At 44.5% G+C, this 14,957-nt stretch overlaps 3 protein-coding genes across 6 annotated transcripts; 2 read left to right on the forward strand and 1 right to left on the reverse strand.

The window, feature by feature from the left end:
* Nucleotides 1-1,912: 1,912 nt before the first annotated feature.
* plekhb1 (pleckstrin homology domain containing B1) lies at nucleotides 1,913-4,113 on the forward strand. Of its 3 annotated transcripts, none has more exons than XM_084684271.1 (6): nucleotides 1,913-1,949; nucleotides 2,720-2,890; nucleotides 3,010-3,109; nucleotides 3,319-3,358; nucleotides 3,627-3,715; nucleotides 3,975-4,113. In XM_084684271.1, the coding sequence occupies exons 1-6, from the start codon at nucleotides 1,913-1,915 to the stop codon at nucleotides 4,111-4,113; spliced, it is 576 nt and encodes a 191-aa protein (XP_084540397.1). The 3 variants fall into 3 exon arrangements, with proteins under 3 accessions (XP_084540397.1, XP_084540399.1, XP_084540400.1); XM_084684273.1 differs by having other exon boundaries at nucleotides 2,720-2,872; XM_084684274.1 differs by having other exon boundaries at nucleotides 2,720-2,872; nucleotides 3,627-3,714; nucleotides 3,980-4,113.
* Nucleotides 4,114-5,372: 1,259 nt separating this feature from the next.
* Nucleotides 5,373-7,500, forward strand: h3f3c (H3 histone, family 3C). The gene is made up of 4 exons (XM_084684275.1): nucleotides 5,373-5,530; nucleotides 6,361-6,501; nucleotides 6,672-6,825; nucleotides 7,244-7,500. Exons 2-4 carry the CDS (start codon nucleotides 6,374-6,376, stop codon nucleotides 7,370-7,372), a joined length of 411 nt encoding a protein of 136 aa, XP_084540401.1. The 5' UTR covers nucleotides 5,373-5,530; nucleotides 6,361-6,373; the 3' UTR covers nucleotides 7,373-7,500.
* Nucleotides 7,501-12,632: 5,132 nt separating this feature from the next.
* Nucleotides 12,633-14,568, reverse strand: LOC146246369 (homeobox protein otx5-like). Of its 2 annotated transcripts, none has more exons than XM_084684264.1 (3): nucleotides 14,472-14,568; nucleotides 13,541-13,692; nucleotides 12,633-13,271 (listed from the first exon to the last, which is right to left on the reverse strand). In XM_084684264.1, the coding sequence occupies exons 1-3, from the start codon at nucleotides 14,566-14,568 to the stop codon at nucleotides 12,633-12,635; spliced, it is 888 nt and encodes a 295-aa protein (XP_084540390.1). The 2 variants fall into 2 exon arrangements, with proteins under 2 accessions (XP_084540390.1, XP_084540389.1); XM_084684263.1 differs by having other exon boundaries at nucleotides 13,541-13,716.
* Between the last annotated feature and the right edge of the window lie 389 nt (nucleotides 14,569-14,957).

The raw sequence follows: 14,957 nt of genomic DNA on the forward strand, positions 1-14,957 counted from the left end.
AGGGACTGCTAGGCCTTGTCTAATCAACCACACACTCAATACTCCAACTTCACATTTTGTAACGAGCGGTAAAAATGTAGGCAATTTAAATTCCCCATATGGAAACCATGGGCTGAAGACCGTAGAACATATTGGAAATATTTAGAAATGTCAAGGTTAAATATTCATAACAATATGTCCTCATAAAACGAAATTGCAGAATGCAACCTCGTATGATATGTTCCAAAAATAGCTTATCTAAACCTTATATGCCCATCTACAAACTCAGAATAGTAGCAAATATACAATAGGTAAATGCAAATGAACCTATAATTATAGCCCAACTATGAAGCCCATTACAGTTTCAAAATTGATGAATATAGTTAAAATAGGCCTATTCTCTATATTATTTTTCTCATTCATGATGTATTTGCTTATGACTATTATGACGGGCCTAATGTAAATGAGGCATCTTAAATTACTATTGAGGGCACACTATGAATAAAACATGACATTCCCTCATGGTTTAGGTTATAATGGTTTGTGTGTGAGAAATGAGTGAACGTATTTAGTTTGTGTTTAGTTTACATATAGGCCCATCTGATTAACATAAATCATCTGTGACTGATTAAAGAAAACAAAACAATTATACAAATAATTGTAATATCAATATGAATCCACATTGTTGATATTTTTAGTTTTTTTCTTGCTATAACGCCAATCACACACGTGATCAAACGTATTCTTTGTTATTGTCATATTGTGAACATCATGATCTTCACAGCATAGCTGTACTCTTGGTGCAAGACAGTCAAGGTCATCAATGATGGACAGCATCTAGTGGCTGCAGTGTGTACTGTCAGTCTAGAAAACATAAAATATAAAAAATAAAATAAGATCCTGTTTCATGGCAGATTCTGAAAAACCCCTTTACACACAAGTATTTGATGGGTTATGGTTTGTTTATCATTCTATACCTCTGAACAGTATTATTAATATTTTAATATATAAATGTATATGCCCTTCTACTGTCATGATGTAATAAACTACTAGGGGAGGAAAATATAGTAATTCAGCTGTAGTTATCACTGTAATCTTTTCTGTCATTTATTTTTTGCCACCCTCATTCATTTAGTGCACAGGGAAAAATAAGACAGCTATTCTATTCATCTCCAGCATAGCCGAGTCATTGTGATATAACTATCAGAAAATAGGTCATTATCACTGACTTTAGACTCTGAACAGCCAGGAGTCTTCTAGGAAAGTCTAAAGCCATGTTGATCTCACACAGATCAAATATAAACGAAGGGGCCGCTAGTTTATTTGCCAATGTCTTAGCCCCAAAGATCTGCATTTCATGTGTGAGCCAGTTAACAGGCTTGATAATGACACAGACCAGTGTAGTGCTGAAAGTAGGAGATGTTTCTTATGACATGAGTGACCTAGTGAAACAGTTAGGGTTAATCCACAGATGGATTAAGGTGAGTGTTTGGGGGTAGCAGTGCTACTTGTGTGTGTGAGTGTGTGCGTGTGTGTCTGTATGATAACTGCATAAACAAAGTCAATATTTTCTATGATACGTTAAAGCCACTGATGACAGATAAAAAGACCTGGGCAGGTTTGAGAAACAGGAATCATGGGCAGAAAAGGGAAGGTGAGTCAGGAGAGAGAGAAGGTGTGGTCAATCCAGGCTTCTAATCCCGATTTATCCAGCAGGTCAGGCCTGTCACTTCTGGATTAGACCACACTGTCTCCTCTCAAGACAAAACAAAGACTCTGTTGCAGTCAGCTTCCATAAATTCAAGCTTCTCACAGGGAATTCCTCAGAGGGTATTGTCCATCTTGGCTTGTGAACACAAACGCTTCTAACTCCACTCCAGATTTCCTCTTTGGATTATTTGCGAAACAGCAACTCTGACGCCACTTTGGAGCTATGGCGTTGCTTAAATCAGGCTTGCTATGGAGAAAGGGTAAGTCGCTTTGATATTATTATCAATTAGGGTATACATTGTATCATGTCAACAAAAATGATTAATGTATGGTAGATGTGATATATATAGTGTCTCAGATGAAAACTAATTTCAGAGTTGACGAGATATCACATGTATGCCTAAAGCCTGAACAGATAAACAAGACCAAAGGATCGGTTTTGTTGTACACAAGAAGAGGGAGGAAAGGCATTCATGGAAACTATTATTCACACACTTGCTTTGTTTTGAGATCTATCTCCTGGTTAACAGTGGATGACTTTATGAGGTAGAAGTTACATAAAATAAAGTGAATGAGCTAGTGGCAGAAAACAAACTGGAGGAATGGAATAGTTCTGGAATGTGGAAACGCTCACTGTTATGAAACTACAATCCGCCCTCTATTCATCCTTAATCCAATTAACTATCTGAGTTACCCAATCAAGGAGTCGCTGGGAAATTAGACAACCAATAGGGCAGCTCCTTTGAATGCAATGTTTGGATGGAACATGGATGGGACAACCGCACGTGAAAAAAGCCCTACAATGCCCAAATAATCTCTTCATGGAACCGCTTGGAATGACTGTGGGCGCTCCTTATCTCTAAATCAATTATCACCTTATTCTGTCATAACCCAGGGTCCCAAATTAGACTATATTCTGACTGGAGTAGAATGAATGGTATGGAAAACATTATCGGTACAATTTCCTTGGACAGTCCAACATTAACAGTCGTCCACCATCACCTTGTTCACTCTCCGCCCTTCTCTTCAGGCTCCGTCCTCAAGCGTTGGAAGCTGAACTGGTGTGACCTGTGGATCGACGGGAGTCTGGTCTTCTACAAGACGGAGAGCAGACGCGAGTACGAACACAGAGTCAACCTCAAGACGAGCTGTGTGGATGTGATGATCGGCCTCGAGTGTGGAGGTGGGTTCTCTGAGAGGTGTGTGTGACAGAGAGGTTATCCAGAGATACCTCCGTTGTCTATCTCTGTCTCCCTCTTGTGAGAGAGTGTGTGAGTGTGTGTGTACACACAAGCAAGTAACTTGTTGTCTTTTGATCAGCCGTTCCCCCTGAGAGTCATCCTAGAGAGAACCTGCTAGTGATGCAGCTGAAAGACGGCTCTCAGATCATCGCGTGTGCCAACAGTGAAGATGAGGCGCTGTAAGACCACCCACTAGTACCTCCTTTCTCTCTGTATACATCTCCCTCTCCTTGACCTCAACCCTCTTTCTATCTCTCTCTCCCCCCTCACCCTCTCATTAAACACATTCAGACTGTTTAGTATATCAAATACATACATACATACACATGTCCATATATAGGCTGTTTGCGATAAATATCCATCATTTTCTCTTTCCTTGTCCTCACAGAGCGTGGAAGTTGACTGTTATGGAGGCTAAACGAAATCCAGTAAGTTAATGAGTAACACTTCACATTGAGTTCCAACAGTGCACTACATACAGTATAAGACTATTTTAATGAGAGAACCTACTTATCGAGGAATAAAGCCCCTTATAAGGGCTTCTGCAAACCTCATGGTTCTTTATTAAAAAAAAATCTTTAAATGGTTCTTCTTTCATTGTAATTAGTTCTAGGACATTCTAGAACTCATTGCAATCGACTTTGAGATTCAGAAGTAGCTCGATGCTAAGTAGGTGTTAATCTTCCTCACCTATAGGCGGTGTTTACCTATGACCCGTACGATGACTCATACCAGTCTGTCCCACTCTGCGGCCACAACACCGTCAATCTCCCACCTGGTTCAGGTAAGAACACGTGTGGACAACCACATCAAACGCGTAAAACCGATGACCCCCTTGTGTCATGTGTTCACTGATTATCATAAACCGTCCAATAGGATGATTGATATTATTCATCGTATAACTAAATAACAACTAATAATCAAAATTTAGCACTGCATTTCAGTAGCTGTTATATAATCTGCATCATTAGGAAACCTTGCTTCCGTTCCATTAAACTTGCATTGCGTCGTGCACACCTGAGAGCCAATTCGGTTCCCCTCTCACCCAGGTACACATCACGTGATCATCCAGAGGGACCCCTACGATGACTTCGGGGAGCAGATTTTTCTGGGGATGCTCGCGGGCATGGCGGCGGGCGCTGCCATGCGCTCTTTCCTCTGGATGCCATTCTGGTTCTGCTGAAAGAACCTCTGGATTCCCGCCTGTTTTTCCCTGGCCTCCCTTCTCGAGAACATTAACTGACAGGCAGGGAAGCCGTAGTATGACGCAACTACTTAGTGACGCTGCTATTGGCCTCACGGCTACAAAATGTTTATTTTTATCTCTCCGATTGTGTGTGTGTTTTTTTTCTTTTGTTGAGAATAGTGTGAATAGGCTACCATCTTTCTTATGGTGAAGCTAATCCAAAATTGGATATGTGAGGAAATATCTTGTAAATAAGTTGTGTATGTTTTGTCTTCAGTACTGTACAGTTTGGTCTGGTTATCAAATGTGTATCAAAAACAAAAATAATCTAAATTCGCCTGGGGTTCGTTGTCAAGGGACCGCATGCTAATTTAAGCAAGTTGTGTAACATGTCATGGTCTCTGACTGTCAATTTGCTTTAGAGATTAAAAATGTATCAACCCATGTTTTATGATATTTATGAAGTAAATGTCAAGCATCATCTGTTTGAGAGGAGGGTCCAGAGGACACCACTAGGGAGAGACAGAGGACTGTGGACAGGAAGATTTAAAGTAGTCTGCTTTGAACGGTGCATGTATTGTTCAAAATAGTCTTCAAACAAGATGTTAACACTGGTCACATATTGTGACGCCGGCTATCAAAATATGTGACCTCTTGTGCCCAGGTCAAGCTGTTGACCAGATCAGAGACTGTCTTTTGGTTATAATACATGGCAAGGACAAAAGTCACCTGTGATGGTTTGATTGGTGTGTCAGGAATTTTCAGCCGTGTAACAGGGTGGTCACCTGGGCACAAGAGGTCATTTATTTTTATAGCTGTCGTCAGAATACGTGACCTCCCTGTTACGTTGCTGAAAATGTCTGACACGCCAACCAAACAGTTTTAGGTGTCTTCTTTGATCTACCCGGGCAGGCCTATAATGTGATAACTCAGATAAAATGTCTAAAGACAATGTTGCAACTGTCTTATATTTTCCTTTAAAACTGTTATGAATAATAAAAGTCGAGTTAGGAAAGTCATAACTTATTTAACGTGCATACTGCATAAAGTGCGAGTGAGCACTTAAAACTTAGGGTAAAATACAACTCAGTAAATCCACTCTAGAATAGCCTAGATAAAAATAGGTTCGAAAAATAATCTGATAAGTAATAAACATAAACGTTCAAAATGTGTAAACATCCAAAGATCGCCTCAAGAAAACTCGAGGAAAAACAACCGAATAACAACTTACATATTTCCGCGAAAATATAAAAACAGTTTTAATTCAGTTGCATTATGGGAGACGGATGATTGACACGGCAGCCATTTTCCTTCTGGACTCCCAGCTTCCATTGTGTGAGAGATAGTAAATACTGACACTGGTGACAACCATAACATTTATTTCTCAACGAAAAAACGTGTGTATTCACTCCAGGTAAGTTCCAAATTTTACCATATATTTTTGTCTAAAACACTTAATCACCGTTTTATAAAAGTTTTTGATTTGTTAAACTTAATTTTATATCAAAATAGCCTTTTATTCTTACGGTGTAGAAATGGAGAATCGACTGCCGCGATGCCAGAGAAAGGGGCTTTCTACTTCCACTGGTCTAGGCAGAGAGAACATTCCGCTCCACTTTCATGTGCATTTTTACTTCGCTTAAACGATGTAAACAAACGTTCGCCTGCAACTCCAAGCGAGTTTTAGGATACCTAAATTTGTCTACTTTGATATCCTAATGTTCGATGTCACATTTATTTTGTAGTTTTTGAGAGGTTTTTAAAAGTTTATGTCCCGCTCTTTGCCTTAACATTGGTAGGCTCATTCGATTGCTCCTCCATCTGAGGCCGCCATAATCTTGCGGTTAGAGGCGGGACTACATTCATCCACCCGCCCCTATGGTCTGCACAAAATGACTCGATTGGTCCTCAACTACGACATTGACGATGGGATTGGATAGTTTTACATTGAGGTCTCAATACTGGTCTGATTGGTTAAATCAGTATCTAGCGCTTTTAGACTGGCCACATTGTTATTACAGCTGTTTATCAAAAGACAGATATTACCAAAGCCACCTCAAATGAAGACGATACATCATAACGATGCACTATAAGCTTATCATCATTTTAGAAAAATGCAGTTCACGATGTATTGATCTGTAGACAAAATAACAGATTTGCTAAACAGAAAGTAAACACGTTGCGGCAGCGCGTCAACAGAAAACACAGTTGTTCACGTTGCATTGTTTTTCGTCGTTTTCTCAGGTGATAACTCGAAATGGCTCGTACCAAGCAGACCGCCCGTAAATCCACCGGAGGAAAGGCTCCGCGCAAACAGCTGGCTACCAAGGCTGCCCGCAAAAGCGCGCCCTCAACGGGTGGAGTGAAGAAGCCCCATCGCTACAGGTATGTCCAACACTCACACGCGGACAAGACTTCAAGCACCCTGAAGTCGAGTTGTACCCCGCTGAAGCAACAGATGCCAAACACAACTCCACGCCATGCACGATTCGTTTTTCCGATTCGGATAAAAGATCCCGATAAATCCCCCCCCCCTTACCGTGATCTGGTTCCAGGCCCGGGACCGTGGCTCTGAGAGAGATCCGTCGGTACCAGAAGTCCACAGAGCTGCTGATCCGCAAGCTGCCCTTCCAGCGCCTGGTGAGGGAGATCGCCCAGGACTTCAAGACCGACCTGCGCTTCCAGAGCGCTGCCATCGGAGCCCTGCAGGTGTGTGTGTGTGGAGGGGGGGGGGGGGGGTGTTCGTCCCATTTCAGAGGCGAATTAAAATAATAACTATACATTAAGAATATTAAAATGTTGTTATTGTATTTAATTAGTTTGTTGCTCTTATCCAGAGCGACTTACATTAAGTTCAGGGACATTCTCCCCGAGGCAAGTAGGGTGAAGTGCCTTACCCAAGGACACAACGTCAATTGGCACAGCTGGGAATCGATCCGGCAACCTTCTGATTAATAGCCCTCACCGCTCAGCCATCCGACCCCCATAGCTTTAGTGAGCTTTTATCATGTCTGTCTGTGGGTCTACCGTGTCTCTAAAATGTCTGTCAAGACATTCTGCAAACAGAATCTACCTGCGGGTGCAAAACCAGGTGATCTGATCCGTCCTTCTGCTTGTGTCTCTGCAGGAGGCTAGCGAGGCGTACCTGGTGGGTCTGTTCGAGGACACCAACCTGTGCGCCATCCACGCCAAGAGGGTCACCATCATGCCCAAAGACATCCAGCTGGCACGCCGCATCCGCGGGGAGCGCGCCTAAGAAGAGACTCCTTCCCCCCCCCCACCCACCTATCTCTCCCCCTCTCTCTCTTTAATGTTTCACTTCCTCTATTTTCGTATTCGTCGCCTCTCACTATCCCCCTTTCTTCCCGTTCGAACCCTACACCCCCCCCCCCCCTCCAAAGTCCCCCCCTCCCCCCCTCACCGCCCCACCTCCCTGCTATCTTGGTAGACTTTAGAGTAACCGTGGTTACGGTGGGATAGAATTGTGTTGGAGCGTTGTCGCTCAGAGTTTTGTCTTCGACAGATGTTTTAGGGTAACCTTTTTTCGTGCATGTAATAGATGTTGCTGATCGATCGCACACACACACACCTCACACACACACACACATTGTATGTACACACACATAGAACGGCAAGTGGGTTTTCGTTGAGGCGAACGTTGCTTGGTTGTGTGTGTGTTTGTTGGGGGTGACAGCCAGGCTGCAGCTGAGGGGCAGGGGGGGTGGTCTGCTTAAGGGGAGCAGCAACTTCCACAGCAGGGTGCTACTAAAACTAACCCCCCCGGCCTCTGCCCTGCCTGAACCCTCCCTCTTTCCCTCCCCCCTTCTCTCCCTCCCTCTTTCCCTCCCCCCCTCTCTCCCTCCCTCTTTGCCTCCCTCCCTCCCTGCCTCTCCCTCTTTCCCTCCCTCCCTCCCTGCCTCTCTCACCTCCCTCTCTCCCTCCCTCCCTCCCTCCCTCCCAGCCTCTCTCACCTCCCTCCACCCACTCTGAACGTCAACCCACCCATCACCTCCCTCCTTACCTGGAACTTGCCTGCTTACTTGTCCCCCCCCTTACTTGTAATTTCACCTCTATGGTAGGAGGGGGGCAATATTGTTCTGTTGTTAGTGTGTGTATGTGAGTTCTGATCAGTCAAACAAATTGTATTCGCCGAGGAAAAAAAAAAAGAAAAAAAAGTGGTTACTTAAAAAAATATTGATAACTATAAATGTGGATATGGTGTCAATTTGTTTTTCTTTTTTGATAATTCAGACATACTATGTCGTTTTATTTTTACCACTCAAATTACTGTGTAAAAGGATCTATGTTTTCCACTTGGCAAACTCACAGTTTTTTAGAATTAGTTCTATTTTTCTTCTCTTTGGAAAAATCAGGAAGATGATCTGTTTCATAAGAGAGCTGTAATTCCGACGGCAGCCACAAGGGGGAGCTCCATGCCAACCTCCTGTTCAGTCTAGCTCTACAATCCAGTCTTCATCCATGTTCCCACCATCTTACTCTACATGTGTTTATGTAGATCAGCATTAGTTGTAACTACAGTTCAAGGGTCGGCTTAGTAGCAAGAATTACTCTTTTTGTTTGGGTGTCTCCTGTCTTTTCACTCTATCGATGACCAGTCCATAAAATCAGTCGTTTTCTCAAAAGATTTGTGATGGAACAATATAACCTCATGTTAGGTTTTTTTTCTTACGTTTTTTTTCTTTTCTTTCTTATTCCTCAAGATTTTCAGATGTTTAAATGAGCTGATCTTTGTATTTTCAAAATTTCTCATATTATCGTGGTAATAAATAGATGTTACACAAAATAGCCTGTTGTGTTCCTTCATTTGAATATTTGTGTTAGATGTCCTGCCTGTGTCCTGCCTGTGTCTAGCTGTGCAGTTAGATATCCTCCTGCCTGTGTCCTGCCTGTGTCTAGCTGTGCAGTTAGATATCGTCCTGCCTGTGTCTAGCTGTGCAGTTAGATATCCTCCTGCCTGTGTCTCCTGTGTCTAGCTGTGCAGTTAGATATCGTCCTGCCTGTGTCCTGCCTGTGTCTAGCTGTGCAGTTAGATATCGTCCTGCCTGTGTCCTGCCTGTGTCTAGCTGTGCTGTAAAACATGGACCAGCAGCAGTGGATGTGGCTGTTATCTGACAGTGAACTGTTGTGTGAGCGATGTCTGTTATGTGAAACGTGTTAACTCAAGATACCATCTTCATTCAGTTGCCTGTGTGTGTGTGTGTGTGCCTGCTCTCCAATGTGTGTGTGTGTGTGTGTGTGTCTGCTCTCCAATGTGTGTGTGTGTGTGTCTGCTCTCCAGTGTACACACAAGGATGTTTACCTTCTTCGGCCTCATTGTGCCACACCTAACAGGAACCCAGAAAGCAGTTGGTAGAAGCGGTGATGACCAGTTGGATAGCATATACAGTTATACAGCATCTACACTCTCATGTTTGTATGGACACAGTAAATACCCACTTGTAAACCCCCCCCCTAACGAAAACAATCGTTTTGTTCCAGTAGATTCTTTAATTTTTTACATATGCTGCTTTTTCAGTCACCACGACTCCACAGGTGAAGAGAGAGCCCTGATTCAGCCCGGTGGTCAAACTGCAGCATCATTCCTTGATACCTTTGCAACAAGGTTGAGAGGGGCCACAGGGTGAGAGGAGCCGGGTTAGAAAAGGCCACAAGCAGTCTCTTCAAGAGCAGGAAGGAAGATGGCCGCCTCCTCTCGACGACGTGCTCACCCAGGCCTGAGCCCTGTGTGTGTTCACCTTCCCCAAGGCTCAAGGACTAGGGGGGGGGCATGTGATCCACCCCCCAACACATCTGTTCCAGGCAGGGATTACGGCACAAATGTCTGTCTGAAACGCTCAGTGCTGATGGCCAGATTATACCCCACACTGCACCCACCGAGAGAGATTAACCAATCAGGGCACCAGAATAAAGGCAGGGATTAACCAATCAGACCGCAGAGAGGGAGTGCGCAGGGATTAAAACTAGTACAGAGTGGGATTAGGGCAGAGTTGAGTGCGCAGAAGCCCAGCCTTCTTCTCTAGAGTTTCAGTGATAAAAGTTGTATTTTCAACTACAGCTTTCAATGATTTCTTATTCCAAAATCAAGATGGGAGATAATTACTGCCTTACTGTTTATTTGACAGATTTTTTATTCCATATCTATGTTCAGAGCCATCCTGAGCCACAGGTAAAATAGTGCTGAATTGTAAATCTCCATGTAAAATATTTGGTACCGTTGGTGTGTGAAGAAAAATACATGGGGGAGTTTTAGATTAAATGTACTAAATGTACATCACTTTTCATTAATCACTGTATATGTACGTTTGTTTCAGTTTCTTAAGATATCCTAAACTCACTTTTAATGCCCATGAACCAAAACAGAATGAAACAAACAAGTACAGTATTTCTACTTGACTTGTGGTCGTGTTGCATGCCTGTAACCAGGTCAGCCAGGGATTACAGAGTAGTCAGCAGAGTTTTGTGGGGGGGAGGGGGAGGGGTAAGAAAGACCGGATATGCTTGGTATGTACTGGATGGACAACAAACCACGTGTCACAGACAAAGCACTCAGGTTTAAAGAGAAAAGGGAGAGATGATGGCTGAGGAAAGACATGGGAAGCCTTCCTGGGGCCGGAGGCCTGGACTAGGTAACGTTTATAGAGAAGCACGGAGAAGAGGAAGAACAGACAGGCAGACGGACAGACGCAGGCAGGCCGGCAGACAGACAGACAGACAGGCCGACAGACAGACAGGCTGACAGACAGACAGGCTGACAGACAGGCTGACAGACAGACAGACAGACAAACAAACAGAAAGGCAGGATGACAGACAGGCAGGTAGGCAGGCAGGCAGGCAGGCCGGCAGACAGGCCAACAGACAGACAGGCTGACAGACAGACAGGCTGACAGACAGGCTGACAGACAGACAGACAAACAAACAGAAAGGCAGGATGACAGACAGGCAGGCAGGCAGGCAAGCCGGCAGGCAGACAGGCAGGTGGGTAGGTAGGTAGGTAGGTCGCCAGGCAGGCAGACAGACAGGTTGCATGATGTTGCAAGAAGGAGACCCAGACACAACCACCGAGGAGAGAGGAGAGAGGAGAGAGGAGAGAGGAGAGAGGAGAGAGGAGAGAGGAGAGAGGAGAGAGGAGAGAGGAGAGAGGAGAGAGGAGAGAAAAAACAAAATGGAGGACAGCGGAAGAAAGAGAAGGGGGAGGTAGGAAAATGAGACAGATGGGGGAGAGAGGGAGAGAGAGACAGCAATGGGGGAGGGAGAGAGACAGAGATGGGGGAGAGAGAGAGAGAGAGAGGGACAGAGGGACAGGGAGTAATCCTGACTAATTCACTTAGGGCATTGCTGAAGGGAAGCTAAGAGGATTGGGCCACTCCCAGAATCAGATCAGCAAAAATAACCGACAGCAAGATAGAGCAGAGACAGATATTCAGGACAGGGTGAATATCCCTGAATATGAGACACACTGCAGAGGAACTAGAGAACATCACGACTCCATTACATTTCTGACACATTACCACTTATGTAGCCTGAAAAAAAACTGACTAGATTCTGAAGACTCAGAACCCATTGATGTTTCTGAAATGAAAGAGTCCTTGAGGTAATATATCATTGCCCCGTTGTCAGATACAGGACTCTCATTTTGACACTCACAAAATCAGGATTATCGGTAGGCAAATTTGTATTCAAGTTAGCTTTAATGTCACAAAACAAAACATAGAGAAAGATAAGTTGTTTCATATAGAATAGCCATGACGCTATAGCCTAACACCTTAATAATAAATAAGCTTCCGAAACAAATTTCAAAATATCCAAATGACGATCTAAACTGAAGCAAAGATAACATATGACTAAAAACTCATATTAACCAATACTGATTGTCCCTTCAGAGAGAGACATGACAATGAGAAAAGGTCAAAGCTCCTTGTATGCCAAGCCTGCGTCCTCCCACCCCCTACAACGGAATTTCTTACAAGCGACATTCAAGCCATCAACATTAAAATCTAAAGAAAAAATGAGCATTTGCAGAGAGACGATAGAGAGGTTGGTGGTTATAACCTGTTAACCCAAAGAGGAACCGTCGGTTTCCCTTGATACTGTTCCACAGGTTTGGAACCGAGCGCAGCGAGATCAGTTTCTGAGTTTCTGTCCATTCTGGAGGACCGGCCTTCTGTCCCTGTTTAACAGCACGAGGGAAAGGAAGTAGGCCTATTTGATGTCCTGCATTTACAGACGAGAGATATGAGCGGCTTCCGTTTACTCCTCTCTCCCCTCCCCTGAAAGAAAAACACATTCTACAGGGGCTGCTTTGAGGAAGAAAGAAAAACCACACACACACACACACAAAAAAACAAGCAAACAAACAAGAAACTTAGAATAAAAGACAACAAAACAAAAAGGAACCTCTGCCAGGGTTAGCCGTTTCTGGCGAGGGCCTTATTGAGACAGGTTAGCTCGTCACACTCCACTTTGTCATCTCTTCTTCCTCCTCCTCTTCCTCGTCGCTACAGGACCTGGAACTTCCAGGAATTCTGGTCTTTGTGGTCCAGACAATCCATAGTGGTGAAGCCCAGCTTCCAAGCCTGCTGGTCTTTGTAGTCCAGGCAGTCAACGGAGCTGAACCCCAGAGAGGAGGCCGTGCCGTAGCCCTGGGAGGAGAGCGAGGCCGGGGACTGGCTCAGAGAGCCCCCCATGGAGGGGACGGTGATGGGGCTGAGTGCGCCCCCGGTGGCGGAAAGCTGCGAGTGCATGGGGGACAGGTAGGCACTGCAGTCCAGGCCGGTGAAGTAGGAGGAGGTGCCCGTGTAGCCCTGGGTGTAGGCGGAGGGCTGGCCGTAGCTCATGGGGTAAGCGGAGGGGCGCTGCATGCAGGGGGCTGCGGAGGAGGCCAGAGGGTCGGGGAGGGGTGATATGGCAGGACTCCAGATGGACACGGCTGCGTTGCCCTGGTTAGAGCTGGGGGCCAGGGAAGGGCCTTGGGGGATGGGGGATGGGCTGTAGGACCCGGAGGGGTTGCCTACGGGGTCGGGGGGGTTGGGCTCTTGGGCCGGTGACGTCTTCTTCTTGGGGGGGCGGGGCTTGGACTGGCCGCTGCTCTGTTGCTGCTGCTGGCGGCATTTGGCGCGGCGGTTTTTGAACCAGACCTGCAGAGAAGGACACACGGTCGCATGAACACACGTTATTAACGGCATATCCTAATCATCGCGCGGTACATTCAGTCGTCTTACGTACACCACTGCCCTCGCTCTCCCTGAGGCTTTACGTTATTTAAAACAATCTCACACCAACGGCTTCTAAAATTGGCAGAGATGTTGTTTTGATGTGCCCACCAAAACCACCAAAACTCTCCCAAACTCTGCACGTAATGCACCTAGACTCAGGTTGCGTTTCAGACACCTTGTCCTGACCGTACCTGGACTCGTGATTCGGGCAGGTTGATCTTGAGGGCCACCTCCTCTCTCATGAAGATGTCTGGATAGCGCGTCTTGGAGAACAGAGCCTCAAGGATGTCCAGCTGCGTGCGCGTAAAGGTGGTGCGCTCGCGGCGCTGCTTCCGCGGGGTGGCTGAGAAATCCAGAGATACAGAAACTGTGTGATAATAATGGTAATGATCGGTTGGCATGATTAATGAGAACACTCAAAACTCTGTATGTCAAAGAGAGGTTTCCTAAAATTATACAAAACATTTTTGTTTTACAGGACGTAAGCCTATTTAACGAATCCTGTTCAAGATTTAATTTGGGTGATGTAGAAGTTATTTTTCTATCTGAAGTTATCTGTTTTACCGGAGCCCAATACATTAGTAATAGACAGTTGGAATGCAATACCTGAGCTCGTAGATGTGGACTATTCTATGTTCCAAGTCTAAACGTTTGCCGAAATCCAAATAGGACGCGAGAATGAGACAGTGTAACCTGCTGCTATAGTTCACAAACGTGGATTTAAATTACAGCGTTGTCCTGAAAACGAGTGATATGTTTTTTCATTAATATTTCGTAAGAGATATAAAGCAATTCAATAGATTTATCTGCGATAAAATTATGGTTTGAATTGTAGCCTAATTTCGAAACACTTTCTGACTTCGTAATGTTTACTTGTGAAATTATAATTTTTAAATCTTCAGTGGTAGCCCAATACTAGGCTAAGTTAATAAATAGTAAAAGTCTTGAAACTAAATTTGACGTCTTTTATCTGAAAAAATATTTGTATTTGAATGTTTTACCTGTGTTACGCACGAGCCTGGCCATCCTGGCGCGTAAAGCTAGATAGTGTTTGGCTATTTGAAATGTGCCTACAAGAAACAAAGATGTTGAACGGTCAAATAAAGATGAAATGATACTCACAAGGGTATGCCACTGTAGTGTGCAGCAGATCCATTCCGGGTCCAGGCAGATTTAACCCGTTCATAGCGTAATGAGGCTGCTTGATGTAGGACATCATCTTTGCGTGAGGATTTAAATCCTTTCGGTTTCCTCTTTAAACAGACACGGAAAACCGGAGAACGATTTCTCCCAGTGCTTCTCCGTATATTTTCAAAAGTTTGTAAATACGGTCCACCTTCAGCTGTGTACTGAATGCCTTTAGTGGAGCGCGTCCCTCTCTGTGGAGATGTCCAAAAGTTTATGACAGAGCACCGTTATCTTTTATCTATTTACTTCACTGAACGATACTATAGCAGCATTTGGAGTTAGACAAGATTCAAATGCTCTCGTGAGTTTAGGACATGATGAAAGTGCGAGGATCCTTCCTTTCCCGATATCTGCGCGCCTGGTACAGGTAAAAAGGCGCGTGCTTCCGATGCGTCGGGGTGATACCGCTACACTGAGTAA

Source organism: Hypomesus nipponensis, chromosome 20, assembly GCF_054491055.1.
Source record: "Hypomesus nipponensis isolate SF chromosome 20, ASM5449105v1, whole genome shotgun sequence".
Taxonomy (NCBI): Eukaryota; Metazoa; Chordata; class Actinopteri; order Osmeriformes; family Osmeridae; genus Hypomesus; species Hypomesus nipponensis.

Coding starts and splice junctions, on each gene's coding strand:
- h3f3c (XM_084684275.1), top strand. CDS start 6,374: ATGGCTCGTACCAAGCAGACCGCCCGTAAATCCACCGGAGGAAAGGCT. Junction 6,502..6,671: donor AAGAAGCCCCATCGCTACAG/GTATGTCCAACA, acceptor ATCTGGTTCCAG/GCCCGGGACCGTGGCTCTGA. Junction 6,826..7,243: donor CTGCCATCGGAGCCCTGCAG/GTGTGTGTGTGT, acceptor GTGTCTCTGCAG/GAGGCTAGCGAGGCGTACCT.
- plekhb1 (XM_084684271.1), top strand. CDS start 1,913: ATGGCGTTGCTTAAATCAGGCTTGCTATGGAGAAAGG. Junction 1,950..2,719: donor AGGCTTGCTATGGAGAAAGG/GTAAGTCGCTTT, acceptor CCTTCTCTTCAG/GCTCCGTCCTCAAGCGTTGG. Junction 2,891..3,009: donor AGGTGGGTTCTCTGAGAGGT/GTGTGTGACAGA, acceptor TCTTTTGATCAG/CCGTTCCCCCTGAGAGTCAT.
- LOC146246369 (XM_084684263.1), bottom strand. CDS start 14,568: ATGATGTCCTACATCAAGCAGCCTCATTACGCTATGAACGGGTTAAAT. Junction 13,717..14,471: donor CACTACAGTGGCATACCCTT/GTGAGTATCATT, acceptor ATTATCACACAG/TTTCTGTATCTCTGGATTTC. Junction 13,272..13,540: donor TGCCCGAATCACGAGTCCAG/GTACGGTCAGGA, acceptor CCTTCTCTGCAG/GTCTGGTTCAAAAACCGCCG.